The sequence below is a fragment of the Lactuca serriola genome, chromosome 3 (assembly GCF_051521515.1).
Source record: "Lactuca serriola cultivar US96UC23 chromosome 3, Lser_US96UC23_V15, whole genome shotgun sequence".
In the NCBI taxonomy this organism is placed as follows: Eukaryota; Viridiplantae; Streptophyta; class Magnoliopsida; order Asterales; family Asteraceae; genus Lactuca; species Lactuca serriola.
This window is the reverse complement of record NC_136410.1, coordinates 194,362,702-194,388,084: the sequence shown is the minus strand read 5'-3', so window position 1 is coordinate 194,388,084 and position 25,383 is coordinate 194,362,702. Positions and strand designations below refer to the sequence as shown.

The 25,383-nt window shown below is 40.2% G+C and overlaps 2 protein-coding genes across 2 annotated transcripts; both read right to left on the bottom strand.

Moving 5' to 3' along the window:
• Positions 1-234: 234 nt before the first annotated feature.
• On the bottom strand, positions 235-1,231 carry LOC145093479 (uncharacterized). The gene is made up of 2 exons (XM_079031615.1): positions 972-1,231; positions 235-631 (listed from the first exon to the last, which is right to left on the bottom strand). The coding sequence occupies exons 1-2, from the start codon at positions 1,128-1,130 to the stop codon at positions 374-376; spliced, it is 417 nt and encodes a 138-aa protein (XP_078887741.1). The 5' UTR covers positions 1,131-1,231; the 3' UTR covers positions 235-373.
• Positions 1,232-1,810: 579 nt separating this feature from the next.
• On the bottom strand, positions 1,811-4,569 carry LOC145093478 (plant UBX domain-containing protein 1-like). Its single transcript, XM_079031614.1, has 7 exons — positions 4,396-4,569; positions 3,835-3,931; positions 3,650-3,718; positions 3,468-3,535; positions 2,939-3,068; positions 2,725-2,829; positions 1,811-2,160 (listed from the first exon to the last, which is right to left on the bottom strand). Exons 1-7 carry the CDS (start codon positions 4,552-4,554, stop codon positions 1,961-1,963), a joined length of 828 nt encoding a protein of 275 aa, XP_078887740.1. The 5' UTR covers positions 4,555-4,569; the 3' UTR covers positions 1,811-1,960.
• Positions 4,570-25,383: the final 20,814 nt, after the last annotated feature.

Genomic DNA, 25,383 nt, shown 5'->3' with positions numbered 1-25,383 from the left:
CCCAAATTTTCAACTATTTCAGCTCTCAAAGCCAAAATACTAATAAAAGGTTGCTCTTTTATAAGGTATCTAGTTTCCATAGCAATCAAGCTTGCATCTAGATTCGGATGGTCTAGAGAAAGCTTATAGTGTAAACAAGTGTGCGGATCAGTATATGTTGTGATTTCAAAATAACCACTACGTTTACTTTTACTTGCATGAAGTTTCCATTTATAACCAGATCGTAAGTATAACTTGCATCTTAGAGTCCAAATGGTTGGGCGTGACTCAATGACCTCAAATTGTCTATGTGTCCTAATGCTATGGATCTTGATTGCTCTAACAAGTTCCTCTTTATCCTTGAAAGAATCTTTTCCCAACTCTCAGCATAAAATCAATTCTTACTCGTTGATTGTGTCATAGTCCAGTTGTCATGAATAGTCAAATTTGTTCCTTCCATATTAGTAAAAGTTGAAGGTACTTCAACATTATTGTCAAAAGATGCTTCCTCATCATCTTCATCTCCAATTCCGTCTTCCAATATTTCATTTAACTCGACCTCATTGTCTATATTCATCACATTAGTCACAACAGCAGCTTGAGAAATTATAGAAAAATTCTCATTGTCAATCATGTCTATAATAAAATTCATCTACAAAACAGACAAAAACAAGCAAAAAATTGATCAAAAAATGATCATACGAATTTGTGATAACAAGAAAAAAAACATAATGACATGTTTGCAATCAATTCCATCTACAAAAAGAAAAAAAAAAAAAAAAAGACTGTGATTTTCCATCTACAAAAGCAGAAATTGATCAACATTTCATCCTAACTAAAAGAAGAATCGAGAAAAAACATAATAGAGAAGCAAAAAAGCAAACATGAAACTTAAAAATCGGAATCCAGGAGTAACAATTTAATAATAGAGAAGCAAAATTTTAAATAGAAAACGAGCATGAAGAATCAAAATCGATAACAACTTTGCATACCTTGAATGGAGCGAAGGGTGTAGGAGGTTGCAGGTCATCGGCGACGGACAGAGAAGGCCGTAGGCGGACGGCGAGGCTGGACGTGCGACGGCAGAACAACGAACGAACCCGTGGAGCCCTAGATGCATTTACGATTTTTTTTTTTTTTTCTGTTCTCATTCCAAACTTTCGGGGAAATCAAAAAACATGTTTTTCTTTTTTTAAAAACAATAATACTAGTTTTGAAATTAGAGTAATACCATTTTGGTAAATATTTAAAAAAAACACTAAAATGATAAATGTTTTTTTCCAATAACTCTATTATGGTTAAAAACTCATTATTTAACCATCTCATTAACCTCTACATTACTCTTTTCCTTTTTTGAATTTTTTTTTAAACAGCAAATCCACTTCACTCCTAAACTACTACTAATTACACCTATGGCTCCAATGAGATTTGAACACTTAACCTCTAAGAAGGAAAACAACATCCAAACTACTACTAATTACACCTATGGCTCCAATGAGATTTGAACACTTAACCTCTAAGAAGGAAAACAACATCCATTACCATTGGGCTAAAAGTCATTTTGTTTGTTTTTTTTTTTTTTTTTTTTGAATTATTTAACCATGATATACAAAAAAAAAAGTTTTATATATGATGATCAGTTACCTTTTTATGTATTGTTGTGTCATCTTAGGTTCTCTATCCAATCTTGTCATTTATCTTAGGTATTAAACTCCCATTACCTTTATATTTTTCATATCGAACTAATAAAACAAAAATATCATTGTCACCTCCATTTCTACTTATAAAGTACTCAAGAGCCTAAACATCTAATAGTCATTTTCAATATGGATTTTGGTCTTTGTAAACTGATTTTATATCAACCTTAGATCCCTATGGGCCCACGAGAATAATCTTTTTTGCACAAACATATCTACTTATGGAAAGAAGGTTTACATATAATCCGTTTTTAAAAACTTTGATTTTATAACTCGACAAATTGTTACATTTTCAACCACTTTGGCTTAACCATCTTTTTATCAGCAGCCGGCTTCCGCTCTTGACCCGATGGAGGAGCGGCAGCCACCACAGGCGCGGTGGTCAATTGGTCAACCGTAGGTTTCTCCGGTTCAGCTACAAGCTCAAGACCTTTTAAAGCCATCACTTCCTCTTTAAGGAATGCCACGTCAGCATCAGCATCACCTACACCCATAAAACACTACACGTTGACTAATTTCCATTGGAATTTACAATTTACAAATATAACATTTTCTATCTGTTAGTTTTTTACAAATTCAACTCGCATCATTTTATTTAGATAACTTCATAAATTATATTATTAAAAGAATTATAACCAAAATAAATCAATTATATTTATTAGCTTCTTACAAATTTGACTCGCATATTTTTATGGGATGAACTTTAAAAATAATATTCTAAGAGAAGTGTAACCATTAAAAATTATTTGTATAAACCAAATTTCAAAGTTATTATCTTACTATGTCAATTATGTATTTTATTAAAGTATATATGTTTTGTTTTAAATTATTATTTTTAAAAAGTTTGAAACATAAAAACTAATTTAATATATGTCATAGATTAACATCAAATTAATTTATCATATATTATTACACGTAACAAATATTAAATTATATGATACGATCATAGAACAAAAACCAAAATTGCATAAAATTTAAAGTTGAAGGACCAAATTATTCAAACAAAACTTTAAAACCATATTTGGTGTTTTATTAAAAAAGATAATACCTTTTGGTTGATCGTATGAAAAATAGACAATTGCACCAGGGACAAATCCGGCAGAGTAAAAATCTTGAGACATGTCTTTTATTAGCTTCTTTGGAGGTGTAGTAACTATGAAAAAATATAATATTAGTATATAATAAATATTACCTAATTTAAAATGATAATAAACTTATTGGAAAAAAAAAAAAAAAAAATAGGAATTTAAAAGTATGCTTACATATATGGAAAGGTAAATCGGGCCTTGCCACAACTTTTATAAGAAGATCAACTAAATTTTGCATTGTTTCAGATGGATGGAATGTAGCTTCTAATGTATGGTTGTCTTGGAACCTCACACGAATTACCGCCTATAAAAACAAGAAAAAGAAGTTAGAAAGGATAAAACAGGTTGTACTTTGTACTGTGTGTTTGTCATGCACTAGACAAACATTGGACCGAGACAAATACACAGTACAACCTGTCTTGTCCTATCTAACTGCTATTTCTTGTTTTATAGGACAAGACAAGTTGTACTTTATACTATGTGTTTGTTTGTCTGGTTGTCATGCATTTGACAAACACTGGATTTGAATTGAGACTGATGTCAATGGGACAAGAATTGCAACTTTTTGTCAAATCTGGAAAAGGTGGGATAGGGACTTGTCAGTTGTCAATCATCTCAATCTTTTGTTTGTGCAAAAAGACGAGAATGCCCTTCTTATCATGATTATTGAAAATAGTCTTGGAAAGATTATTTAGTACAGTACCTTGGTAATTTTTGATCTACGAGCGGCTTCTTCTGCTTCTCGGAGTTTTTTTGTCTTCATAACTTTATCTATCCACAAAAAGGAAATAAAAATGATTTGTTTAATTTGGGATGAATAAAATTACATTTTGGTTTTTAATAAAATTACCATATAAATTTAAATATGAATATGAATATTCTCACCTTCCTTTTTTGTAGCCAAGATGCGATAATAATCTTCCGCAGTGAATTCAAAAAACTCATCTGGTTCTTCTGCGAAATTACAAAAGTCATTAAACCTTAATGCAAGATTTCTAGGGCTATTTTTTTATGATGAAAATATAAGGGTATTTACGTCTTTTGTCATGTCTTGTCATGTGGGTGCATACCTTCGTTAATTGGCTCATTTGATGTGTGAGAGGAAGTTGTTGTCTCAAATACACGGATATCTCTCCCATAATTTTGCTTTGCTGCAGCAAGCTTTTCCTGATTTATCAATATAGTTATCAGATAATACATCGTTACAAGGCATTAATCGTTCAAAATATTGTACATTCAGTGTATCAACAGCTAAAATCATTAAGCCATGGTCGTCTTTAGTGGTATAACATGTAAAGAACTTAATTGCAGAAGAACAAGATTGAGCATAGCATTAAAGTAATCAACTTGATCGAAAATGATATATTCCTTGATCGATTCCAAATAACCCATACATTGATCCAGTTCCATTTAACTAAAAAGCAGTTAATTGCCTAAATAAAGTTCCTAGAGATTCAGTTAGAGTTATGAAAAATCAACAAGCAATTCGACCAATTGGATAACACGGAAACACTTCGATACAGATTGACATTGATCTATTAATAAGAATGTACCACATCATGTAAAAACGAAAAAAAACCCTAACTAACTATACTTCGTAGCAATTAAGAATCCATGAGTGAAGGACAAACCGTGGCAAATTGAGATTCCATATGATCGATAGTGGTGAGTCTTCTTCGCTTCAGAGTGCTCGTAGAATCAGCTCTCAGCAGCGAATCAATCGATTCAAAAGCCCTTTTATTAATTTCGCGTTGCGTGTTTCTTGCGCAAGACGATTCTTTTGTCTCCATTGATGATTCTTGTTCGGGTTTTGCGGTTTGCAATTGGGCTGCGTCTATAATCCAACAGCTCTGATTTCGAAAGATACCGGCCCAATCTTTTTTTTTTTTTTAACTGAATTTCATTAAAAAATTAAACCTATTTAAATAGGTGATTTGGCTTTATCCTAACCGGTTCTCAAAATAGCCAGTTAGGTTTTTTTCCATTGGTTTTTAAAATAATCAATTCATTTTGTGCACCTCTAGTGGGGATATTCTCTAGTGGGGATATTGGACCGATTGATGAAATAAACAAATATTACTTTGAAAAATGTTGTTTGGTTTATCAATTAGAGAAAAAAAATTAGACTAATTTTATTAATTTATTTAAGATTTAATAAAAAATTAGTTATTGGATCAAAATATCCCTGGTTTTCAATGACTACATCTACAAAAATCTTTCATCTATGAAAATATTCGAAATGACGTTGTATTGATGATTCTCATGGATGATATATGCGGTTATAATCATTAAACAAGGTTACAATTTTGTCATTCAAAACTGATGACTGCATTATATAGGTGTCGTGAGTTAGTTTCCCCATGAATAACGGATAAATACATCATATGGAAATCCAAAAGTTTCTACACTACATGTTTGTCTTCCATGCAATAATGGTTACTTATGATTATTTCATACTTGTAGATAAAAGTTTATTAATATGCATTTTAAATATGTGTTTGTGCAGAATTTCTAATATATATATATATATATATATATATATATATATATATATATATATATATATATATATATAATACTAATTGGTAGATAGAAGTTCTTTGTAATATCAGTAAAAACATAAAAGACTAGACACCATGTTTTTTTATGTTCCACCAAGATAAAAATGAACATCAATAAATATGCTTACAATAGTAGAGCAAAAAAAGACTACCAATATAATAAATAATACATGATCCCCCCATAAACTGAATTGTGATCAACATTATCAAATATCATGATAGTTGAGTACATATCTACGAAACATGATGAATCCAAGAATGTCTGGTTATGGAGAACATCGACATAGGATGTTGAAGAAGATGAGGTTGTAATATTCATTATTGAATAAGACATTGTTTGATGATTCATAAGAGAACAAGACACAGTAAAAGAATAAGGTTAGGAAATAAGGTCTCATGAGATGATGAAAATAAAAATTTGATTAGATTCAATGTAAAATGTTCTTCGATGGATAATGCTAGATGATTCATCCTATATTGAAATTGTTGTCAGCATAGACAAATAGAATGTAAGTGGTGAAGATATTTAAATGTTATTCTAGTATCAGTGCAAAACAATAAGTGAATTGGTTATGGTTTTAGGAGTTTTTTTTTCTCCATTTCCTTTCTCCAATAATAAATATGTTTATAAGTGTTAGCCGTGAAAACTTGAGGAAATGTGTTTTTGGTGAGTAAATATGCTATTGGTGAGCAAATGTGTTCTCTTGGTAATTGTAGAAAGTATTTGAGCTTTTTGATATAGGGTTGGAGCATTGTCGGATGAGCCACAGCCTTAGCCCAATGACATCTACATAATTTCTTGTTTTAAGTAGAGGGCAGACATTATGAATGAAACAAACTCCGAGTTGATATGAAGAAAATGATCATGTTTAAATGAACAAAGTCAGCTTCAAATGTAAGTTAATTATACGGTTATAATCATTAAATGATGTTACAATTTCAGCAATCAAAACTGATGATTGCATTTTACGGGTGTCATGAGTTAGGTGTTGTTTGTTTTTATGAAACCAAAATGTCTGCAGTCTGCGGACCACATCTGCAAGCCTCTGCAGCAGAAGAGGTGGACCAAACGTCTGTAGTCTACAATAAGAAGATTGTTTGTTTTTCAACGTCTGCAGGCTGCTGAAATAAACTGAATTTTAAATAAAATGATTTTACAAACTTAAAAGGATTTCTCAACACCAAAATTTTAATAATAATAGTCATATAACATTGGAAATAAAATTCATGGAATAAAATTAGTCATAAAATTCCTACCCAATCCTTTTCTACCAACACTCTCTACTTCTTCAATACAAATATCCACTAAGCATTTTAATTGCTCATTGGTCCATTGATGTTTATCTCCCATTTCTAATAACCAATATAGCATTCACAATAAACAATCAACAACTAACATCATTATTTCATATTTCCAAAACCAATCAACATTCACATCATTATTTCATAATTCTAAAACAAAATAACGATTTTCAACAACAATTTTTAACACATTCAACAACAATTTGAAACAATAATAAGTATTTTCAGCCTCCTATTTCAGCAAAAAAAATCAGCCTCCTATTTCAACAATTTGAAACGATTTTTAGCATATTCAACACATTCTAACAGCAATTTCAACAAAAAAAAATATATTACTTTCAGCAACATTTATAACCATTTCAAAAAAAAAAAAAAAAACAACAACAAACAAACAAACAAACAACCAAACAACAATTTTAGCAAACAACAATTTTCATCAACATTTAACAACAAATTGAAGCACTAAAATTTTCAGCAACATTTATCAACAATTAACAACAATCCAATAATTTGAAGCACTAATTTGAAGCAAGAGTAATCCTCAATTAACAACAATTTATCAACAAATTAGTGCATTAGTGAGTTTTCCAGCAATAGTAATCCTCAATTTCATGTTGGAATTGAAAAAGAAAACCGAAGGAAACAAACTTGTTCGTTGTTATTCGCTGATGGCCTGGTCGGAGGTGTCACCTGGACGCCTGGACGCCTTCGATCGAAGAGGATGGCGGCGACCGGCGGTGCTAATCGGAGGTTGGTTGACGATGGATTGAAGATGGAGTGGTCAATGTTCTATTGTCTGGGAAGTGTTGGATGTTTTGACGATGGAGGTGCAAACAAAAGAAGAGACGCGTTTTTTAGGTTAAAATCACTTCGCAGACCTTAGAAGAGGCTGGACCAAGTCTGTGTGGTGAAGACCTCGCACATACATTTTTATGTCTATGCACTTCCAAAAAAACAAACGCTGCAGACCTCTAAGTCTGCGCGTGGTCTGCGTTGCGCAGAAAGAAGAAACCACGCAGATCTCCAGAGAAAAAACAAATGCCCCCTTAGTTTCCCCATGAATAACAAATAGGTACATCACATGGAAATCCATAAGTTTCTACACTACATGTTCACCTTCCATGCAATAATGGTTACTTATGATTATTTCATACTTGAATATAAAATTTATTCATATGCGCTTTAAATATGTGTTTGTGCAAAATTTCTAAAAAAAATACATCCAAACAAACATGTAATGTGACAATACTAATTGGTATATAGAAGTTCATAATGGCAATACAAGTAAAACATAAAAAACTAAACACCTTGTATGTTTATGTTCCTCCAAGATAAAAATGAACATCAATAAATGTTCTTAAAATAGTAGAGAAAAAAACGACTACCAAGATAATGAATAATATATGATTCCCCATAAACTAAATTGTGCTCAAAATTATCAAATATCATGATAGTTAAGTACATATATACGAAACATGAAGAATCCGGGAATGCCCAGCTATTGACAACATCGACATAGGATGTGGAAGAAGATGAGGTTGTAATATTCATTATTGAATAAGACATTGTTTGATAATTTATAAGAGAAAAAACACAGTAAACAAAAGAAGGTTATGAAACAAGATCTCATGATATGATGAAAATAAAGCTATTGAGCTTTGATTAGATTCAATGTAAAATGCCATTCAATGGATAATGCTAGATGATTCGTCTTAAATTGAAATTGTAGTCAACATAGTAAAATAGAATGTAAGTGATGAAGATAATTAAATGTTACTATATTATCAATGCAAAAGAAAAGGTGGATTGGGTAACACCATATGATTTGTTTGATAACACTACTACATAATTGGGGTATAAAAAAAAAAAGAAAAAAATTAAATGTGTAACATCCGGATTCCCAGGTACATTATTTATTCATTTATTTTGGAGATTTTGGAGGGACTCGACGAGTTGATGCTTAGACTCGCTGAGTAGGATCGCGAATTTTATCCGAGCTAATGATCGGACTCGGTGAGTCGACTAGTGGACTCGGCGAGTCCGCGCTGTTTAATGAAGCCCTAATTCCCGGGGATTGAGACTTATTTAAAGGGGCTTATAGCCAACAATTGCGGCTACCAGACCCCTGAGTGAAGCCCTAAGCAATCTAGAGCGTTTGTGAGGAATAAGAGGCCATTTTTATCCTTGTGTGGGTGTTTTTGCAAGAAGAAGGTGACCAAGGCAAGAGGGAGCTGAAGAGGGTGCTATTATGTGGATTTCAAAGCCTAAGGACTTCATATTGAGGTATATATTCGATCCTTCTTCAGTTTTGGGTGTTAATCCTTGAGAGTTAGGGTTTCTAGCCCATTTAGAGTGTGAATGATGGTGCAATTGGTCCCTTCTTGTGTTGAGGCTTCGGATCTGGATCCAAAGAGGTCCAAAGACCTTAACTCCTTGATCTTTATGGGTGACATTGGGTGATATGAGCTTATGGTGACATATTGAGTCCATTTCTTCAAATAGAGCCATTGGGTATTTACATGGGCATCAAGATCCAGACTTTACGTGTTTATATTGCTTAAGGAGGCCAGATCTATGGGTTAGAGGAACGGATCTGACCTCAGGAGGTCATTTGAGTTTGAGCATGGCATGAACTCGCCGAGTCCCAAGAACAGACTCGACGAGTAGGGCTAGGGTTTCCCATAGTTCATTTAGTGAGTAACTTGCCGAGTTGGGGGAAAGACTCGGTGAGTCAGAGGGAAATAGAGGACTGGAGTTAGAGGCAGAACTCGCCGAGTTCATAATGGGACTCGGCGAGTTGAATCGGGGTGGCCCCGCGATTCATGCTAGGTGTAACCCGTCGAGTAGGGGAAAGACTCGACGTGTCATGCGAGACTAGAGGGATAGTGGACACGTGAAGACTCGCCGAGTCGCCCATGTACACTCGGCGAGTCGGGTCAAAGTTTGACCGTTGACTTTGTTGACTTTGAGGGCTAGGTCAACAATGGGGTCTTTGTGTCAAGAGAGGGGTAAAATGGTCTTTTACCCTTCTGAGGGTGCCAAGAGAGGGTTGAGTCTAGTCTCGAGAGTTATATTTATGAGAATATTTACTTTATGTGATTAGGTGGAGGCTAGACCATATTTCTACCGAGTTAGAGATTTACCGAGACATCTGAGGTGGGTCTTCTCATTATACTTTACCTAGAGTAGTAACAGAGTTATGTGCTAGTGTACTATTGAGATATGTGCCAGTGTATTTGTATGCTATTTATGTGTTATTGTGATAAGTGATATGCATGATTCAGAGTTTCCAGAGATAGGACCAGTGGGTCCATAGAGTTAGGGCTAGAGGGCCCACAGAGAGTTGGGACTAGAGGGTCCCACTGAGACACACTGACCAGAGGGTCAGTAGAGTTGTAGCCTTGAGTGGCTAATATGTATTAGAGTGGTATTTTAGGGAACTCACTAAGCTTCGTGCTTACAGTGTTTTGTGTTATGTGTTTCAGGTACTAGTGAGGAGCGCGGGAAGGCGCCGACATGATTCGTACACACACATGGAGTTTTATGTAGCGCCCAAACGGTGATTTCCCAAAATACCATTACAATAAGTGTTATGAGATATGATATGCTATGTTATATGATGAGTTATGTTATGCATGCTAGAGTAGACTAGGTATTCTTATTAGGACTAGAGTGGCTTGATATGTGATGCCTTAGTCTAGGAGTTTTGCTACTAGGGATGCTTGAGTGTGTTTAGATAGCAGCGAGGAGCTTATGAGAGATCTGCTAGCGAGTAGCATATGATTAGAGAGAGTAGAGTACTTGGGATTTGGGACTCTGGGAGGAGGACTTGGGGTGAATGCTGATGCGGTGTGGACGGTAGTATTAGGCCCGTATTATTGAAGAAACCAGGTCAGTGCACAGTCCAAGTAAGAATCCATAGAGTACCAAGGAACAAGTAGGGTGGAGTATTCAAGTGTGAGTATACTCGAGCGAGTCCCTGATATTTTATGTTGTATTTTAGAGAGAGAGAGAGAGAGAGAGAGAGAGAGATAGATCATGGTTGGGACACGTCACACACCAGAGAGCAACGGTACTAGTGAAGAGGAGATCCGTAGGATCATTCATAAGGAGGTGGCTGCGGACATCAAGGCAGAGATACCAGAGATGTTTGTGTCTATCAAGACCACGCTGATAGAGACTTTCGATGAGCGATATGCTGCTCTTTCTGATGCTGCTGTTGCTGCGGCCACTACAGCTGTAGTTGCGGCTAGACCGCAGGGTGGTGATGCGTTGTTGTTCCGGGAGGTCAGCAACACAAAACCACCAGAGTTTGATGGGACGCAGGGTCCAATTGCGGCGATCAGGTGGATTTCAGACATCGATGGATGTTTCTTTACGTGCTCTTGTCCAGAGCATTTGAGGGTCCGGTTCGCGCTGAACCCGCTTCGTTTCTGTGACAACCCGAAAAACTTCTCGCATACACTCTTCAATTCTTTCCAATATTAGACTTATTTTACTATATGGTAGTACCCTTTAGAGCCTAATGAACCGTTCTAAATGTGTTATAATCAAGGTAGGAGTGTTAAAAAGGGTTAACTCGAAGTGTAGGAATCAAAACTGGGCCAAACACTCCAACACATGGAGTGTGCGGCCACACACTTGAGTGTGCGGCCACACACTTGTGTTTGTGGCCTCACACCCTTCCCAACCGCACACTCCACCTATATATACCATACTTAGTCATTTTTGAACACTTCTTCAAACATAGAACACGAAATCCTCTCAAGTATCATCCATTCTCCTTGAAGATCTTCATAAAAAGGTACCAAGAACACCATGTTCTGGCAGCACACACCATCTGGCAGCACACATGGCCGCACACCTGGCTGCACACACACATATAGTGTGTATTTTCGCCATACACCCTCTTGTATAGCCTTATAAACCCTCATACAATCATATGTGATTGTAACACTTCATTACAAGTGTTTGCTAGTCCCTAAGGTGGTCCCAATACATTAATTAGTAGTTCATAATACTAATTATAATCACATATGTACAATATATGCTTAATAGGATTCGCGTGTGTACTCAAGTCACCACTTGACACCTAGCATCAAATCCAACATTGTCATCAGAACCACTCACTACAGGTGAGTTTACACCCCTTTAATTAACCTTTGAAATACTTTTAAATGTTTTAAATGCTTTTATGGGGGGGATACAAGTTGAATACTTATAGTTATTACATCAATCACATGTGATTAATAACTATAAAACCAATGATTTTATCACTGTTTCAAACTGTTTATCAAATTGTTTTACTTCAAAATGTTTTACAAACTCTTTTACTTATCAAATACTTTTATTTAAACTTTCTTATACTTCTTACAAATTGCATGTCCATATATGTATAGATATATAGGAAATGTTTAAAAGGCTTAGGAAGGCCATCCGCCCTATTTCCTTTTCCTCGATTTGGATGTGGTCTGGTGGGATGTCGGGTAGCCGTCCGAGGGTCGTTTCAATATTAATTATATATCATATGTGCATATATAGACATAAAAGTACTTCCATATTCATACGTTGTAACATCCCGAAATATCAAGAGTAGAGTTGAAGGGCTAAAAGAGTAAATTGGGAAAGAGCGACTCGGCGAGTCCATGTGCGGACTCGGCAAGTAGAGTCGCGACTTGGTCGCGTGTTAAGTGGCCGACTCGGCGAGTAGGCGCTGAGTGGAGAAAACCCTAATTCTCGGGGTTGAGCCCTATATAAAGAACATAACATCCATTCCCCCAGCCTCCTTACTAATCCTCAAGTCCAGAAACCCTAACCCTTGTGTGTGAGTGGATCAAGTGCATTTGGAAGCTTGGAGAAGCAATTGTTGAGGAAATCATGAAGGGTAAGAGGCTTGGAGCAAAGGGGCTTTGCTTGGATTCGAGTTTCATTGCAGTTGGGGCGTTCCTTTGAGGTAATATCTCGTTTTTGAGCTGCTATTTCTTAGATGCATCGTTTTGGGGGTGTTAGAGACCATATCCTTGGATGTATTGGAGTTTAGAGGTTAGATCTGAGGTTGCTACCTCAGATCTGGAATGGAGAAGGGTTGGAATGCATGAAAGTCCCTGCTTGTGAGTGGTTGATGGAGCTATTTTGTCCTAAACCCAAACCCTAGAGTGAAAATGCATAGATCTCTTTGGATTCACGTAAAGTTTGCCACTTTACGTGATGGATGAGTTGTAGGAGGCTAGATCTATGTTTTGGATCAATTGCATGGCCTGGAATGCTTCTGTATGAGTTCAGACCGGTGGTACTCGGCGAGTCACATGGGTGGACTCGACGAGTTGCTTGATGATGAGCTGGAACTCGACGAGTTGGAAGAACAACTCGGCGAGTTGTATGAACAACTCGGCGAGTAGGTTGAAGATAGCCTTAGACTCGGCGAGTCTGTTGTTGGACTCAGCGAGTCTTGTCGAAGAGTCCCAATATTTTCTGGTTGAGTCGAGAATCGGCGAGTCAAGGGATGACTCGGTGAGTTGTGTGCGAGTGGACTCATAGTTGTAGGACTCAGCGAGTCTCGGGGTGACTCGGTGAGTTGAGTTGCGGATTGGGGAAGTTCTGAGCATGGGGACTCGATGAGTCGACGGGTTGACTCGGTGAGCAGGGTCAACAAGGAGGGTTGAGTTTGACTGAGGACTTTGACTTTGACCAAGAGTTGACCGTTGACTTTTAGGGCTTGGTCAGCGATGTGGCCTTTGGGCCAAGAAAGGGGTAAAATAGTCTTTTACCCTTAAGAGGGTGCCATGAGAGGGTTGATTCTAGTCTTGAGAGTTATATTCATGAGAGTATATGCCTTACGTGTTAGGCGACGACGAGTTTGAGATTCAAGTGTGGGGATATCTGCTTTCTGCTTGCCAGGTGAGTCTTCTCACTATACGTTACCTTGAGTAGGTAACCAGAATTATGTGACAGAGTATTTCTATGCTATGTATGTTATGTGTTGTACTGCATTATTTCTATGTGATTTATGTTGTGCATGTTTTCAGAGTTGGAACCGGAGGGTTCCTAGAGTTAGAACCGGAAGGTTCACAGAGTTAGAACCAGAGGGTTCACAGAGCAGGGTCCACGGACCCACAGAGTTATAGCCTCGTGTGGCTAATATGTGTTGTGTGTGGTATTTTGGGGAAACTCACTAAGCTTCGTGCTTACAGTGTTTTGTTTTATGTATGTGTTTTAGGTTTCTTTCAGGACCACGGGACGGCACCGGCTTGATTGTACACACCAGAGAAAGAGTCATGTTTTGAGGATCCTGGTTTTCTATACAAGTGAAAATGGAGTCATGTTTTGTAATTCGATTATGAATGAGATTTTAAACAAGTGTTTCTATGAATTAAACGATTATTTTTAAATGAAAAATTGTTTGAAATTTTCGGTGTTACAAGTTGGTATCAGAGCCTTGGTTTGAGGGATTCGGATGCGCCTTCGGGTAATTCTGGACTCAAACTGAGGAAGTAAGAAAAGTTTTCAAAGAAATAATTTTCTAAAGCGAATAAGAGTTCAAAGAGAAAACGAGAAAGAGCAGTGTGTACAATCAGCCAGAGCTCGAACGGTGATTTCCCAAAATACCTTTACTTTTGTGTTATGAGATATTTATGATGCACTTTATGAGATATTATTGCATGCTAGAGACAGGCTAGGTATTCCATATCTTAGGACCAGAGTGGCCTGATTTGTGATGCCTTAGCCTAGGAATTGCTGTGATATGCGATGTGCTTTTGAGTATGTGATGAGTGAGAATATTTGATTGGAATCCTTTAGGGGATTTGAGTAGAGGAGTAATCTAGGGGAGATACCTAGATGAGTACTGTGGTACTTAGAGAAAGATTAGTTAGAGCCCGCGAAGGGAAGAGTTGCAGAGTTCGGTGGTACTTCCGAGGATGAGCAGAGCAAGCGGAGTTATCACCCAGAGTGAGTCATATATATTCTTTGATGCTCGAATGCTGCTTGCTTCGTGCTTTGTGGAACTCTCGATGATGGGAGTCAGCTACCAAGCGAATATGACGATATTCAGGAGGTAGATGGCTGGCATCATTTGGAGCTCTTCAGCAACTGATGGCAGAGAAGTGTGGGAATCTAGGAAGAGCCTATGGAGTAACCTTAGCCAGATGAGTGCACTGGCAGAGTAGAGAATTTCGATGGGGAGCGAGCGCGCGCGACGGAATTGGTGAACGTGAAGGTCGAGCAGCTACTTAGGAGCTCCGGGATAGTCCGTGTGGAAAGTATGGGTAGATGTGGCAGGTAGTATGGGCCCGTACTACTGAAAGAAGAGGACCCATACTTGATACAGGGAGTATTCTGAAGGTTCTAACGAGTGTATTAAGGAGTGATGTTATGGTTTGAGTACCATACATCGGAGCAGATTGAGGAGTGATGTTATGGTTCGAGTACCATACATCGGAGCAGATGGAGGAGTGATGCTATGGTTCGGGTACCATACACCGGAGCATATTGAGAAGAGATGTCATGGGATGAGTACCATGGTTCGTAGTGAATGATGCTTGTGATTCTCTGGTTATCCGGTCACGATTGATGAGGTAGAGATTGGACGCTATGGGTTTTAGGCATGTAGACCATGATTGAGTTTGAAGAGGCGTCCCTCGAGAGGGAGGTCGAGAGCCTATCAGAGTATTTTGGTAAGGAGTTAGAGGGAGGGGAGAATTTTGGTCTGAGTTGAGCAATCAGTCGATAAAGGAGATGTCGCCTTCTATGACCTGAGTGGTGCTATTTATGTTCGTGTGCGGAACATGAGAATCCTGATGTTTAAGTTTCGGGTTTGGGGGTAAAACCCTGCAGGTTGTCATTGATGATGATTTTCCATCAGAGTATCAGGTAGCATGTGTGCTGCGAGACAGTGATTTACCATGAGCAGATAGTCAGCTGGTACTGAGATAGTCAAGGACCACGTTATGCCTATTTGAGTATAGTAGGGCGTATTGTAGAGGTATCGGTGGGGAGTCCAGTCGAATTAATCAGTGCAGTGGTTTTTCTATCCATGTTGGGTGTTGAATATGGGAGTGGGTCCCTGTTCTTGGGATGATCCATGTGTTGGAACGTTGGTTGATGAGTCGAAGTGGGGAATATGATGATTTCGTGGTCCAGTCTATAAGACAGTGATGTTATTGGACAATTGAGTTGTTGGTATTGGATTGGTACGAGAGTTGGAACGACTAGAGGCAGTCGTGACGAGTAGTTCTTGAGGATTTCATCTGAGGTTCAGAGTTATGAGATCGATTAATTTCCTTAAAGGGGATTATCGGGTGTTGCGTAGCACTTTCCAGGGGCAGGTGCGTTATTGCTGGTGGAAGTAGTTCGTGTGGTTGTTGATGTGTCAGATAGTGATGGTTCGAACCCTAAGTGGGGGAGAACCGGGTGGTTTATTGAGAGAACCAGAGATTTGTGCAAGAGCGGTTAGGGGTTGGATGCAGAACCTGCGGCTTGAATTCAAGAGATCAGGGTCATTGGTGGTCAAGGAAAAGGTGTAGGGCGAGATAATGCATGTGGTGTATGCCTGAGGGAAGGATGGGTGTCTCCACGGCGGGTGGTCAATGGTCAGGAATCTGGTGGTGGTCAGAGTCGTTTCAAGTGGAAGACTCGTAATGATGGTATGGGCAGTTGAGAACTTCTGGGTTGAAATATGGGTAGCAGATTATCGAGTAGCCAATTCCCGGGCTAGGATGTGTATTCTTGCTTGAATTTTGAGCAGTAGTGGAAAGGGTTTCGGAGGATCATCAGTGTGTTCTGAAGGGTTAGCGCCTTCCTTGTATTCCAATTGAGTGTTTGGATGCACTGAAGTTGCGCATCGTGTGATATCAGAAATTATTATGGGATTCAGAGGAAATGTATTGTTGTGTGTGTATGGTGTTGGGAGTAAGGGAATCAGTGGTTGTGGCAGGATCTTGTGATGTTCTGTTGGGATATTCCGAGGTATCCGGGTATGATATCTTTATTTCGGAGTTACTCATGAATCTTGAGTTGAAACGATTTGTGGTGTATCAGGTATCTACGGATCTAGTGGGAGCCCTTCAAGTATGGGCATCCAGGGAGATTATTTAAGAGAGTGGATCTTCGCAAGGGTGGGCATTTTGATATGTCGATTGCCTCCAGATTCTGTGATGCATATTCGAGTCGAGTATGGGTAGCTGCCTATGATAGCCTGCGAAGCATGAGCTAGTGGAGTCAGAGGGTGTTGTGATACTGCGGGAAGCCGTAGTACTCACTAGTCAGAGGGTGTTGTGATACTGCGGGGAGCCGTAGTACTCACTAGTCAGAGGGTGTTGTGATACTGCGGGGAGCCGTAGTACTCACTAGGCAGAGGGTGTTGTGATGCTGCGGGGAGTCGTAGTACTCACTAGTCAGAGGGTGTTGTGATACTGCGGGGAGCCGTAGTACTCACTAGATGGCAAGAGAATGTGATGATGGAATGTTCTCCGATCAGTGTATGATGTGGAAGAGTTTTGGGTTTGAGTAGCCCTAGTATTGAGTTCTGGAGCCTGGGTGTTGAACCGGGGGCGAGACTGGGGTCTCCGTCTCTGTCGGGAGATGCGGCGAGATGCGCAAGGGATATGCGCAGCAGAAACCAGAGATCAGAGTTGAGACGATCCTTGGTTGGATTGTATTTTCTCGCATGAGGAAAAGAGAATTTTGTGACTTGCGTTTCCCTGGGCCGGGATAGTGGTCACGGGGAGGAAGTTAGTGGGATATTTGGATCATGATATGGATGACCTTTGGAGGCTCAGCTGTGGAGTCAAAAGCTGACCTGGTGATCAGTCTCGTAGAGGGATATGAGAAATGAGCTAGAGCTTATCATGATGATGTCTGAGGACACTTCAGAGTGAGCGAGCGATTCAAACGCTCGAAGACATGCTTCGGGCATGTGTATTAGATTTCGGAGGGAGTTGCGGCACGTATTTATGCTTGGTTGAGTTATCCTATATCAACAGCCATCGTTAGTGCATTCGTACGCCACCCTTTGAGCTGTTGTATGGGAGGAGGTGTCGGACCCTCATTTGCTGGGAAAAGGTAGCGCATGGACCCGAGAGCCCTTGCGAGCAGATCCAGAGCATGTGCGATACATGGAGTAGTGGCAAGATTGGCTACTGGATTTCCCTGGGTAAGGGAGGAGAAAGGTATGTAACCCCCCCCCCCCCCCGGGGGGGGGGGAAGTGTTGGTTCAAGGAAGTGAAAGTAGTAGTGAGAGTGGATGATTTGGAGTATGGTGGTTGAACACTGTGTCTGTGACAGTGGTATGGAATGACATCATGATGGGATGTCTGCTGAGGACGCGGAAGGGATTCCGCGGGTGTAGATCCAAGAGTCTCAGGATGAATGTAGGGATGGAGTCTGGGACTTCCAGCTTGATTTTGATCAAGGGTTGTGTGCGTAGTGGTGGTTCCTCCTGGGAATGTTAGAGATGTCGTCAGTGTGACGGGTTTTCCTAACCCAAGGGTGCGAAGGTTGGTGTAGCATGTGTGTGTGATTGCAAGAAGAGGACTCGTGGGAGTTTCTCTGAGATTAAAGAGTGGGTCTTTCTGTCAAGCATGGATGGATAGAGTGGGATTCGGATCGGGGATCCGGTGGTTCGTGATTATTTCTAGCTCGTAGGGGGGGGGGTCGGGAGATTGTTGAGATTTGGAACAGTGATGCATCTTGGGTAATTCTCGATTGTTGAGTGTGATTATCAGAGGGTACAACCGGTGCCCGGTTTGAGACGGTGGTCAGGACACCGCAAGGAAAGAGGAAGTGAGTTCGAGTTCGATGGTTATGCTTTGAGGAACCTGGTCCAGTTAGGGCCAGGTGGCGCGTCGTGGGAGTATTTTGGAGTTGATTTGCCATAGGCTTCGAGGACGAAGCCTAATTTAAGTGGGGGAGAATTGTAACATCCCGAAATATCAAGAGTAGAGTTGAAGGGCTAAAAGAGTAAATTGGGAAAGAGCGACTCGGCGAGTCCATGTGCGGACTCGGCGAGTAGAGTCGCGACTTGGTCGCGTGTTAAGTGGCCGACTCGGCGAGTCAGAGTAATGGACTCGGCGAGTAGGCGCTGAGTGGAGAAAACCCTAATTCTCGGGGTTGAGCCCTATATAAAGAACATAACATCCATTCTCCCAGCCTCCTTACTAATCCTTAAGTCCAGAAACCCTAACCCTTGTGTGTGAGTGGATCAAGTGCATTTGGAAGCTTGGAGAAGCAATTGTTGAGGAAATCATGAAGGGTAAGAGGCTTGGAGCAAAGGGGCTTTGCTTGGATTCGAGTTTCATTGCAGTTGGGGCGTTCCTTTGAGGTAATATCTCGTTTTTGAGCTGCTATTTCTTAGATGCATCGTTTTGGGGGTGTTAGAGACCATATCCTTGGATGTATTGGAGTTTAGAGGTTAGATCTGAGGTTGCTACCTCAGATCTGGAATGGAGAAGGGTTGGAATGCATGAAAGTCCCTGCTTGTGAGTGGTTGATGGAGCTATTTTGTCCTAAACCCAAACCCTAGAGTGAAAATGCATAGATCTCTTTGGATTCACGTAAAGTTTGCCACTTTACGTGATGGATGAGTTGTAGGAAGCTAGATCTATGTTTTGGATCAATTGCATGGCCTGGAATGCTTCTGTATGAGTTTAGACCGGTGGTACTCGGCGAGTCACATGGGTGGACTCGACGAGTTGCTTGATGATGAGCTGGAACTCGACGAGTTGGAAGAACAACTCGGCGAGTTGGATGAAGATGGCCTGGAACTCGGCGAGTTGTATGAACAACTCGGCGAGTAGGTTGAAGATAGCCTTAGACTCGGCGAGTCTGCTGTTGGACTCGGCGAGTCTTGTCGAAGAGTCCCAATATTTTCTGGTTGAGTCGAGAATCGGCGAGTCAAGGGATGACTCGGTGAGTTGTGTGCGAGTGGACTCATAGTTGTGGGACTCGGCGAGTCTCGGGGTGACTCGGTGAGTTGAGTCGCGGATTGGGGAAGTTCTGAGCATGGGGACTCGATGAGTCGACGGGTTGACTCGGCGAGCAGGGTCAATCAGGAGGGTTGAGTTTGACTGAGGACTTTGACTTTGACCAAGACTTGACCGTTGACTTTTAGGGCTTGGTCAGCGATGTGGCCTTTGGGCCAAGAGAGGGGTAAAATAGTCTTTTACCCTTAAGAGGGTGCCATGAGAGGGTTGATTCTAGTCTCGAGAGTTATATTCATGAGAGTATATGCCTTACGTGTTAGGCGACGGCGAGTTTGAGATTCAAGTGTGGGGATATCTGCTTTCTGCTTGCCAGTGAGTCTTCTCACTATACGTTACCTTGAGTAGGTAACCAGAGTTATGTGACAGAGTATTTCTATGCTATGTATGTTATGTGTTGTACTGCATTATTTCTATGTGATCTATGTTGTGCATGTTTTCAGAGTTGGAACCGGAGGGTTCCTAGAGTTAGAACCGGAAGGTTCACAGAGTTAGAACCAGAGGGTTCACAGAGCAGGGTCCACGGACCCACAGAGTTATAGCCTCGTGTGGCTAATATGTGTTGTGTGTGGTATTTTGGGGAAACTCACTAAGCTTCGTTCTTACATTGTTTTTTTTATGTATATGTTTCAGGTTTCTTTCAGGACCACGGGACGGCACCGGCTTGATTGTACACACCAGAGAAAGAGTCATGTTTTGAGGATCCTGGTTTTCTATACAAGTGAAAATGGAGTCATGTTTTGTAATTCGATTATGAATGAGATTTTAAACAAGTGTTTCTAAGAATTAAACGATTACTTTTAAATGAAAAATTGTTTGAAATTTTCGGTGTTACATGCGTATCAGTTACATCATTAGTAAGTTACCATCGGAGTAACACAAGATTACACTTATACTATTGCTAGATCAATGAGTCAGTTCATTCATGAGTCAATACTTAGTACTATGAGAAACATATACACTACATTACTATGAGGACATATACATTATAATACTATGAGAACATATACAATTATACTAGAGAAGAACATATACAACTATACTAGAGAAGAACATATACAACTATACTAGAAGAGGAACATATACAACTATACTAGGAAGAGCACATATACAACGATACTAGAACAAGTAACATTATATTACATATACATGAATACGTTAACAATTGTGATCCACTGTATCGGAGCATGCCTTAAATGTCATGGCTCGAGTTGTAGCCAGAGTCTCTTGAAGGGAGAGCGTGAGTTTGCGTATAGATCTATACTGGATTGACTATCCTACACCTTGCTGCTAGCTACAGCCGGACCTGCAGGTCTGTGGGTGCCAAACGTCATACCTTTTTACGACCTACATTTGTCGTTGTTTATCCAGTCGATAGTATGGTACAATAAATCACATGATACCTTAATATAAATCTGGTTTAAGGTAGTTAGTACAGCAGTAGTTCCTATAATACAACACTACAGTACTACAATAATTTACCCATTACATATATTTAGTGATTATGTCACTTAAACATTAATGTACAAACTATATTTTGTTAATGATAGTTACATTTGGGAAATTACACACTTTTACAACAAACGAACCTACAAAACAGTTAAGCCTTGGTAGAAGGCTACTTTAATAGAAAATATAGGTTTTTCTGAGAGATTCAAACTTTTACAAACACTTACAAACATTTACATACATTTTACAAACTTACACTTGAGACATTGTTCAAACGTTTTGATAACAAACACCGACACTAAAATACTTATGAACTCACCAGCTAAATGCTGATAAACTCTTTCAAAATAACTTGTATTCTCAGGTCGACAGTAGACAGGTACCGAGGCCAACTTTTGAGAAGATGGAGCGCATCCAAGACTTATCTTATTATTTTGATTCACATTATTTTTGGTGTCTATAACTGTAAAGAACACACTTGTATTAAAATTATATATTTAATGCAATGGATGATGTTGTATGCTTGTTTACTTTTACTGTGTTGTGATACTTTACATGACGTCCTCCGCCCCAGAACGTTTCCGCCGTTCTCGGTTTTGGGGTGTGACAGATTGGTATCAGAGCATTGTTTATAGTGAATTGAGTATATCAACCCATAAAAGATATACTAACTATAAACCCATTTGGGATTAAAGCACTCTGACCAAGAGTCTATAATTTAAATATTAAAATATTTAATTAAGTATACTAGTCTGCATTCATACTAAAATTAGTGTCACAATGACAAGAACAAAAGTATTACGATTGTTAAATATCACAAGTGAGCTCGGGGATGTATGGTCAGTTCTGGGAATGGCATAGCCTGATCAACTATGCTGGTCCGAGGAGTGATTAGCATATGCCCTAGAATGGTTGTGATATGTTAACAAGTCTAAAAACTTACCAACAATACCAAAAGAAGATCAGTAGAACCTAAACTTAAAATACTATGGGTGTATTTTGTACTACTAGCTACATATATATTATATTCTTATACCTCTCTTCTCGCGTAGATTTAAATGGCTGGATTCCATCACGGCGACCCGTACTTTCCAAATGAAGGCAATGCAGGGTGGATCGAAGAAGAGGCCGAAGACGAGCATCCAATCCCTTTGGATGATCACCTCGCAGAAGGCTTTTCTGATGGATCCGACTCCGAGCCCGAAGTCAACAATCTACCTCCCGTAGGTCAAGCCCCAAACAACAATCCCCGGCCAGCTTTTCCAGGTCCCACTCCCTTGTGGATAAACAACTTGAATCACTGGAGCGACGAACAGGGTCAACTCTTACCTTACTTTGGGGACCGAAGCCTTTACAACGTTAGCGAAGGTGGTTCTGCGGATAGAGCTCTACCCGTCATGATCCGTAGAATTGCTCGAAACGTCGAACAAGGTCGAGCAGCCATCGACCGAGTCATGGAAATTGATGCCAACTCAAGCGTTAATACCGTTCGCATTCGACATCTGGAAGAAGCACTCGAAAGGACGAGGAGATCCAATGACGCACTGCGACATCAATTGACCACCGAAATCGCAGAACTTCGAGTTCGCCAAAGAGCTCACGAATGACACCTTCAAGAAGTGGTTCACCAATTGGAAGATATGAGGATTTGCCCTAGGAATTCCCTGTCGTCATTAGAAGATGTCTAGTACATCTTTGTCTTTTGATTAAGGAATAGCCTTTAGTATTTGGGCTTTTAGTAACGCTTGTCTGTAAAATATTCCTAACTTTCAGTACGCTAACTAGGAATTTAGTAACTCTCAAACTTTTCCGTATGGTATGATGTAAGACCTACTGTTAGGTCAATTTTTCCCTAAACACATTACATCAATAATACCAGTAATATTGACAGCTAACTAACCTGTGAATTCAATTCGTACACTCATTCAACTGTTGGACTATGGCTATTTAGTCCATGTGTCACTCTCAACTTGCTTACAATTGATTCTTACCATTGTATCTGTCTTTATAAACTTATAGCTGAAAGATGCCTCCTCGTATGTCAACAAGACGTAACCCTGCACCTCCACCACCTCCTCCTCCGGTCATCGATACGGCGGATCTGAATGCTGCAGTAGCTGCGGCAGTGACAACTGCCATGGCTCAATATCACTCAACTAACAACAGCCAAGGTGGAACCCCTGTTGAATCTACTCATGCTGAGATCCATGTGCGCACGAGAGAATGCTCCTACAAGGATTTCACCAACTGTAAGCCGAAGTCCTTTTGTGGAACCAGCAGAGTCATTGCCCTCTCGCAATGGTTCCAGAAGACTGAATCGGTCTTCGAAATTTGTTCATGCCCTGCGGCAAGCAAGGTTAAATATGCCGCCTGTACCTTTGAAGGAAAAGCCCTGACGTGGTGGAATGGCCACGTTAAAGCTCTAACCCTCGTCGGAGCCAACGACATGGGCTGGGAAACAATGAAAGACCTCATGATTGAGGAGTATTGCCCGAGAGGCAAAATCTAGAAATTGGAGCAAGAGCTGTGGGGCCTAACCATGAAGGGCTCCAACATAGTCGCATATACCACCATATTTAGTAAACTAGTGGCTCTCTGCCCCAATATGGTTCCCACTGAAGGGAAAAAGATCGAAAGGTACATCTGGGGGCTGGTGCCTCCGTACCAAGGAAATGTTCTATCATCAAACCCTACTACTTTCGACAGTGCCAAGCGGCTGGCACAACGACTCATCGACCATGGAATTCAATCCCCAACAGCGACAACAACCCAAGCCGTCTTAGAACCCTCCAAACCCGCTGACTCTAAGCGGAAGTTCTGGGATGACAAGAAGAAGCAGCGAGCTGCCAAAAAGCAGCAAATTGTGGCTGTACATGCTGCGTTAACCCCTACTGCTGCTACTGCTCCGGTGAAGCAGTATGCTGGAAGTTTGCCTAAGTGCAACAAATGCAACTTCCACCACAACGGCCCCTGCCGTGAAATGCAGTGTTCTAACTGCGACAAGAAAGGACACACTGTCCGTTTCTGTAGGTCACCGGCAAGACCGATCACTCAAGTCCCTGGCTCAGGCGCGAGCCCAACCTGCTATGGATGTGGTGAAGCAGGCCACTACAAGAGGGACTGCCCCAAAGCAAAGAATGCAGGTGGATCGGGGAGAGTACTGGCAATAAGCCATAGGGAAGCGGTTGCTGACCTGAAGGTGGTGACTGGTACGTTCCTTCTCAATAACTCCTATGCATGTATTATGTTTGATAGTGGAGCGGAGCGAAGCTTCGTGAACCATAAATTTGCTCACATACTTAAACATCAACCGCACGCACTTAAAGAACAATTCACGGTAGAAATGGCTAATGGGAAAATTGAAAGCACCAGGAGCATATACATAGGATGCAACCTAACTCTAGATAACCATTCATTTCCAATCGACCTCATGCCGGTTTCAATAAAAAGCTTTGATGTTATCATCAGCATGGATTGGTTAAGTCTTCATCGTGCCGACATCATGTGCTATGAGAAAGCAACCCGTCTAAACCTCCCGTCTAACGAAACCCTTATAGTCTACGACGACAAACCCAGTACAAGTCTTCGTATTATATCAAGTATTCAAGCACAGAAGCATCTGCGTAAATAATACCATGCATTCCTTTCTCACGTCGTCGATACGAGCCCGAAACGAAAGAACTAAAGAACATTCCAGTAGTGAGCGACTTCCCCGACATTTCCCAGAAGAGCTACCAGGATTACCTCCGCAACGACAGGTCGAATTCATAATCGACTTAGTCCCAGGAGCTACCCTAGTAGCCAAGTCGCCCTACCGATTAGCACCAACAGAGATGCAGGAATTATCTGGGCAACTTAACGAACTTCTCAGCAAAGGCTTTATAAGACCGAGTTTCTCACCTTGGGGAGCACCGGTCTTGTTCGTTAAGAAGAAAGACGGATCATTCCGTATGTGTATCGACTACAGGGAACTCAACAAACTGACGGTCAAAAATCGTTACCCTCTGCCTCGCATCGATGATTTATTCGACCAACTCCAAGGGGCGAATTATTTTTCCAAAATTGATCTGAGATCCGGATATCACTAGTTACGAGTGCTAGAGAAGGATGTTCCAAAGACAGCCTTCCGGACTCGTTACGGACACTACGAGTTCGTGGTGATGCCATTCGGACTGACCAACAGTTTTCATGGATCTGATGAATCGAGTATGCCGACCTTACTTGGATCAATTCGTAATTGTTTTCATCGATGGCATTCTGATCTACTCCCAGAGTAAGGAAGAGCATGGCAATCACCTACGACAAGTTTTAAGAACGTTACGAACGGAGAAAC

Coding starts and splice junctions, on each gene's coding strand:
- LOC145093479 (XM_079031615.1), bottom strand. CDS start 1,130: ATGAGAACAGAAAAAAAAAAAAAAATCGTAAATGCATCTAGGGCTCCA. Junction 632..971: donor CACCCTTCGCTCCATTCAAG/GTATGCAAAGTT, acceptor TCTGTTTTGTAG/ATGAATTTTATTATAGACAT.
- LOC145093478 (XM_079031614.1), bottom strand. CDS start 4,554: ATGGAGACAAAAGAATCGTCTTGCGCAAGAAACACGCAACGCGAAATT. Junction 3,069..3,467: donor GTAGATCAAAAATTACCAAG/GTACTGTACTAA, acceptor TTGTTTTTATAG/GCGGTAATTCGTGTGAGGTT. Junction 2,830..2,938: donor CGATTTACCTTTCCATATAT/GTAAGCATACTT, acceptor ATTTTTTCATAG/TTACTACACCTCCAAAGAAG.